We start from the raw sequence: 7,040 nt of genomic DNA, 5'->3' as shown, positions 1-7,040 counted from the left end.
CCCGGCCGGCGGTTGGCGGGGCAAGGGGGACCCGCAGCCGTTTGAGGAGAAACGTTGAAAGGCGCAACCGCCGTATTAACCGTCACTGCCGTCACCGGGTGTCCCCTCAGCATGGCGTGTGACCCGACCGTTGGCCCCGGCCGGCGGTTGGCGGGGCAAGGGGGACCCGCAGCCGTTTGAGGAGAAACGTTGAAAGGCGCAACCGCCGTATTAACCGTCACTGCCGTCACCGGGTGTCCCCTCAGCATGGCGTGTGACCCGACCGTTGGCGGCCTTAGGAAAATCATCCGCGAAATCGGGCAGGCATGGGCCGCCCAGGGACAAACTGTTTCGGAAACTTTGGTGGCGTTCATGGTAAGGGCAAATTAAATGTTTGGGGTGGGCTTTTCTCACTGTTACTTCATCTGGGTGTTTTTCTGGTCGCCTCCAAATTAGGTTGTGATCCATAAAATATGCAAATAAATACATATCGGTAGGAATAGACCTGAAGTTTCAAACCAGGGTGCCCATCGCGCGGCAGTTAAACCAGGTTTAAGGCCTTTGTGAGGTAGGGGACGAATTTTACATACAGTTAATAGTTCCCCCAAAGTTGCTGACGGACTGCACATTAGGAACAATTTCTTCACGGAAAGGGTTGTCAGGCACTGGAATGGGCTGACCAGGGAGGTGGTGGAGCCGCAGTCCCTGGGGATATTTAGGAGACATGGTACTTAGGCACATGGTTTAGTGGTGGCCTCGGCAGTGTTTGGTTAACGGTTGGACTTGGTCTTAAAGGTCTTTTCCAACCAAAACAGGTCTGTGAGGACATAAATCATTCCTTTGGTCTTCAAAGTCAACAGACTTCCAATGGCAGCTCCGCGGCAGCCTGCTCAGGCCGGGATGGTGACAGGCGAGGCTCTCGGGGTGACTTGGACTTTGAATCATCTCGGTTTCTGATAGCCCACATCATTGGGAGATTTTTAAGGGTCATTCAGTACAGAGTCCTAAAAACCTGAAAAAGTAGTTATTCCTCTGAATCACTGTCTGTGTGAGTAGAAGGCCCTGAAAATGCTACAGGTACTGAGTCCTGGGAACACTTGGAACTCGGAATGAGAGTTCTTCCTTAGTTATCTTCTGCAGGCAGATAAACCATTTTTTTCTCCCTAAAGTGAAAATGGGAAGTGTTCCCAAGTTCTAACAGCATTTCTTCCCGCTCTTTGTGAACAAAAAGGCATGACACACAGGTCAGTGTTTATTGCAGCAGCTATATTTATTCTTTGACACCTCTTCCCTCTACTCTGATGGATTCTTTTATTCGATTCTCTGTTTAGGCAGGGACAGGTAGTATAAGTGGGCTGAGTATTTGAAGGAGTGGGCTCGGATCCCATTTAAACTCAAAATTAAATTTAAACAATCTTAGCATTGTCCTTGGTAAACAATTATAAGTTTCTTAAGAAGTGTAATACACTTTGGCATCTCCTCTTCGGAGACACAGCATCGCTGCAGAATATAGTCCGAATACACCTACGGATCTGTGTCTGCAGAAAGATGGAGCTAGGTTCTTTCTTCATTGCCTGGTACAGGGACAGAATCAGCTCTTGATAGCCTCGTGTATGCATGTTCACATTGCTGTGAACCATTGTTCACAGCAGTACTGTCAGTGTGCCATTTTTTTGTCCCTAAAGGTCACACCGTGGCTTTAAAAAACTACGTTGGGCTCAAAAGCAGTCTTAATCAATTAAGCATGAACCTTTTCGTGGGTAGAAAGCTTTCGCATCTGTCTGGCAAGATACCCAGCATGCACACCAGTTGCAAACAGGCACGTATTTCCTGGCGTGAAATGCAGAACACTGGATTTTTTATCCAAATGGTAAACATTTATACTGATGGATGCCACGCCAGCTGAGAAGTCTACAACCAACCATGATGTGTTTTTCTAAAATTCTACTTAGCAAAATGTTTTTTGCAGGAAATTTGTAAAGGAGCTGTATTTAAATATTTCTCTACAAAGTTTGCATCACAGATGATAGATTTTATTTTTCACTTACGACTGAACTGAGATCGAAACTGGCAACGTGTGAAACAAGTAACTTCTGTTTCATTACTGAAGTTTGCATGGAAAAACAGAATAGTGCAGAAATACTGACAGCCTGTGAGATTTTTGAGAAAAAAGGTTAGTTGCAAAGAGTATATTTTGAGATATAAATTAACGTCTTTCTTTTGGCAATCTCTAGGTGAAAGCTGTTGTTTTAGATCCAAGAAATGACTTTAACGTGGACCAAAACCTTACGAAAAAGGAAGATGTGCAAAATATTATCCAGGTAATTCTGACATGGTGTTGAGAGTCAGTACTTAGCTAAGACTCTAGCATTATCTGCTGTGTGCCCCTGTAACCAAATGCCATTTTATTTTTATATGAACGCTCTTTAATGATACTTTATTCTCATGGTTCTGTAGCTAAAGAGGGGATTGTCTGTTCCCTCATGTTAATAAATGCCCTATACTTCATAGCGTTCATAGTATGTCGAGAGAATGGTAGGGAGGGGACTGTACTGCTGCTGTGAAACCTGTAGCAGAATCGCTGTCAGCTCAGACGTTTCCCCCGTTACGTGAAAGAACTCACTTCTGTGCCTCTCTCCTTAGCTCTGTGTTACCAGGCTGCTTGACACAACAAACCCATCCCTGAGCACAATTAAGATGCAAGTTTACTTTGATATGAACTATGCAAACCGAGGTAATTACGGTATAAAGAAATGTTTTCATAGAACAAGTTGATTCTGACTTTAGGGTTTAATCTCTCTCTCTGTAGGGCTAAGAATGATTCCTGTTAAATGACTGCTGGCAGTAAAGCAAAATAAAAATCCCTGAAGAAATGGGAATGTAGGAGGATGGTGTTTCGGTATGCTTCTAGTAGGGAAAAAAAGTCCATTAGATTTGAGAGTACACTTGTCTCATCCTGTCCAAGAGGTGTACTGAATGTCATGTGTCAGATAGCTTGAGAACAGTTATGCTTTCAGGTGCAGTGGCTACTTGCCTCCAGCGAGAAGAACTTGCGCTGTGCCTCTGTGTGTCTAAAAGAGAACCGGTACCCGGGAGGGCACTCACGTGTCTGAAAGAGAACTTGATGTTTTATCAGTATCCCTAATCGGGATGAGCAATCTTGAACAAGCAGTTACGGTTTTAACCAAGTATGTTTTGGTCTTACCAGTGGTGACTTCATACAGTCTGAGAATGGGAACGCGGGAGAAAAATGGGATGGGGAGAGTGTCTCTGCTGTAACTGTAACTTCAGATCTCAGTGGGACGGTGGGGGCTGGCTGGGACACAGAACACACAGAACAAGAGTAGACAAAAAAACCCACCATTTTGGTGTGGAGAGACTATGAAAGTATTTTCTTGTTAGCATGGATTAAAGCCAAAAAAATAGCAAAATTGCTAAAAAAAAAGGTGTGGAATAAAGCTGCTCCAAAATCTGAACTCAGTAAACTGAGTAAATCCAGTAAGATTCTGTGATCCTGAGTAGTGTTCAGGTTTGGGCGTGTTAAGTTCAGGTGTGTATGGAATGTGTGCGTGTGCGCTAGGTCCTACCACAGTCAGGGGAACCCAGAAAGCCAGAGACTTGCTGCTTCGTGTGGCCTGAGGAGTTCTCTGAACTCTACTGACTGATGTCAATCATGCTAATTATGTTGACGTTTAACACCACCATTGTTAATTATGATGGCATGGTACTTTGAACATCTCATCGACATATCTGTCCTTCAGAAACCTTAAGTTGCTGCTCTGACTGTGGAAATGAATTATACCCTTTGTATCAGCCAAATTCCAAATAATTTAGATAGCACTTTCTAACAATCCTCCTTGCCTAGTTGAGTTACTCAGCGAGCAGTACCGTATTCTGGAGAGAAGGCTGGCTCCCCTGGTCAGAGAAATCGCAGACAGCCGTCCTCGTATGCAAGAAGAGATGCAGAATGTCTATCACAAGATCGTTAGTTACGTGCTGCTGCGCTGTGGCCTGGGATCCCCAGTGGATATTCGGGTTGTCAGGGAGGTAACAGGTCAGTAAACTCCCAGTGGTGAAACTAAGCTCTTCTTTATAAAAAACAGCATTTCACTGTCTTCTGATCTTTACATACAGATGTTGTAAACTGTGAGGAATGCTCACTGCCCAAACTGTCACTCCTCAGCCTTGAACTCTAAATTTGCCATGGGTTTCCCACTTTTTGCAGGTCTTCAGGAGAGGGTATTTTTGCTTCTTTAATGATTTTGTTTTCTGTTCCCTCACACTGTGGGTTTTCTCACCCTTTGTGATGTTTCTAGCTGCCCTGCAGAGTGTATTCCCCCAGAGAGAGATGATTACTTTCATCTCACTCAGTAAGCAGAACAAAGAGCAACAGCTGAAAAATCTTGCCATGCTAGTCACAGGGATTCGGCTGTACCACAAGGAATGTGGGAGAGGAGGAAGCAGCATTGATGACTGTAAGTAGACAACAGCATTTGGTCTGTATATTCCCATTTAATTCTCCCTGGGCTTCTTCACTGGGGCGGCTCCAATAATATCACATCTCTCTAGATAACCGACTTTGACCCCGGCTCTGTAAACCTGAAGGAAAAGTAGATATTTAGTATTTAGTTATAGGTTTCCATGTAGGCTACTTCTTTTTAGCCAAGAGGGAGCCTTGTGTGGTTGATGTGGAAGGTTTATATGTATTAACTTCATGCACTAATTTACCTCATGATAACTTTTCCCTGATCCCTCACCATTAAGTGAATTAAACGTGTTATGTTTTCCTTTAAAAGCACTTAATTAAAACCTTTAAAGGACACTGCCAATCCAATTACAATTTCCTGTTGCATATGTGTAATGAGAAGTGATAAAAGTTGCTGGGGCGTTATCTGTATTCTGATAATGTAGAGTGACCTCTTCAGATTCTTTAACACGGTCTCAGCAAGCTTTTGCATTTTGGATCCTCCTCAGTGGAAATACCCTTGTGAATGCGCATGTAGTGCTGTAGCTCAGTGTGGTGACTTGTTTTTAAGAAAGGTCTGCAGCCCAGTTTTAGAGGAAACTGAGAACTGAAAATTCTGCAGATTGCCTAAAGTCTCTCGGGAAACCTGTGTCAGTAGCATCACCTGAACTGCATCTACTGTAAAGCAAGTTTTCTCACAGGCCTTGGCTTGACTGTGGTATTTCCACTACTTGAGTCTGACTGGAACCACTTGCCTAGTAAGGTAGAGGGGTTGGAATCTAGTGTGCAAGCATTTGGAAATGCATGGATATAAGGACAAAATCTAGAAAATCTATTGGAAGTCGGCTTTGCTCAAGTACTGCACTGTAATCTTTCGCAGTCATCATTAGATTTAAACCATTCACCATTAATTAATCACTAATCATTACATTTACATAATTCTTTATATTTCTCTCTCTCATATTGATTCTCTGCAAACAGTGCCAGCCATTCTGAAAGAAGCCATTCCGTCAGCTACGCAGGCTGTCAACGAATGTCTCAATACTTGCCTTACGCGAGCGTACCGGTACACAGCCCTGTTGGAATCCATGCAGGAAGACCAACACAGATACGCACAGCTTCGTTCTTTTAAATTCAGAGAAGCTTTGTTCAACGTCAGACAGTATGAGGCCTTCCTTTGCGTCCTGCTGGTGAGATACCACCGTGTTACATCCCGTGGCTTTTTATGGCAGGTGGAATGTGGTCAAGTCACCTATTTGTACAGGACAGAAATACAAGAGAAGTGATTCAGAAATAGATAAAATGTGTCTCAATATCTGAGAATCTCCATCATCAGTCATGCTGAACTCTGTATCTAACTTTCTGGGTTTGGCTTCTCTCAGGTAGAACATGAAATGAATGAATGGTTTGCTGCAGTGCGACTGTGCTTCCATTTAATTTCTGGAGGTTTCAGTTTTTTGGCTTAATGTCATTAGCAAAGCACTCAAAAAGTAGGACTTTTTTTCTTATTTGCATACTGGTGGTCACTCTGCATGAGGAGGAAAAGTCTCCTTGTTCAATGCATAAATCACCTCCGTTTTAGTCTGCAGACGTCCCCAGCACACACGGAGTCATCAGAAGTCTTTGAAGAATACAGTTTTAAGTTCTTGAAATTTGTTTTATTTGTGAAGAACTTTTCATTTGTCTTTTGAGAAACTGCAGGGTTTTATTAGGTTTTCCTGTCTATCATAAAGCTTGGAAAAATAATTCTCTCTTAATTTTTATTTTCCAGTTCTCTTCATTATAACAATGTAGAGGTTTACTATAAAAATTACTAGTATACGTTTGAGAGGAGCACCTGGTTTTATACCTGAACACCTATGGAAAAATGTGTTTTGTGGAAAGTTAGCAGCATTTTGTTCCTTAAAACAGTCTGAAAATAGTTGAATGAAGGGGTCCAAGTAAATACTGATTAGTAAATAGTGGATTTTTTGGCTGTCACACTTCCTACCTGAAGCAACTCCTCTTTCCAGTCTGACGCAGTTACAAGTGCTGAAGAAGTTGCAAAGGTGAACGTGCAGTTTGCAGCAACAATGGAGCAGTTGAAAAACACAGTGCAGAATAAGGTTTCCATAGATACCAAAGAAGTTTTTGTAAGTATTTTGAATGGAGGACCTATTTCTGCTTAATTATAGAAAATTACTAAAGTATTACCAGTGGATTTTTGAATAGTTTGTGTTAAGAAAAGGGCTACATTATTTTCTCTCTATTATAACAGCAGCTGTGATTCTTGAAGGGGCAACTGAACTAAAAGATTTGATCTCAAGGTAAAAGAAAGGTACAAAGAAGGGAAGAAGGAATTAAATGGTATTTTACTGTGTCTTGAGTCCTTTGTCAGTGTTTGTAGATTTATAGTGATATTTTCCTGGTTTGTGTAAATATTTTCCTGTTCCTTGCAGACAGAGTCAGAGCACAATGGTGACACAAACAGTACATCAGAGTGTGGTTCTCTTCAAGTCCTTTCAGATTCCTGTAATTACAGTATGACTCCTTGGTATTTTCCTAAAGAAATCAGGTTTCTATGGTGAGGGTTTCAACCTCTTTGCTCCTCCCAGTA

At 42.4% G+C, this 7,040-nt stretch overlaps 1 protein-coding gene across 1 annotated transcript; it reads left to right on the top strand.

The window, feature by feature from the left end:
• Positions 1-246: 246 nt before the first annotated feature.
• LOC104512341 (chromosome unknown open reading frame, human C6orf165) lies at positions 247-6,576 on the top strand (the record flags this gene model as incomplete). Its single annotated transcript, XM_010155277.1, has 7 exons — positions 247-354; positions 2,214-2,300; positions 2,623-2,713; positions 3,845-4,033; positions 4,296-4,454; positions 5,426-5,634; positions 6,457-6,576. Coding segments are annotated over exons 1-7 (963 nt in total), but the record flags the coding sequence as incomplete, so codon positions are not given.
• Positions 6,577-7,040: the final 464 nt, after the last annotated feature.

This window comes from Eurypyga helias, unplaced genomic scaffold (assembly GCF_000690775.1).
Source record: "Eurypyga helias isolate BGI_N326 unplaced genomic scaffold, ASM69077v1 scaffold13987, whole genome shotgun sequence".
Classification (NCBI taxonomy): Eukaryota; Metazoa; Chordata; class Aves; order Eurypygiformes; family Eurypygidae; genus Eurypyga; species Eurypyga helias.
This window is presented reverse-complemented; position numbering and strand designations above follow the sequence as displayed.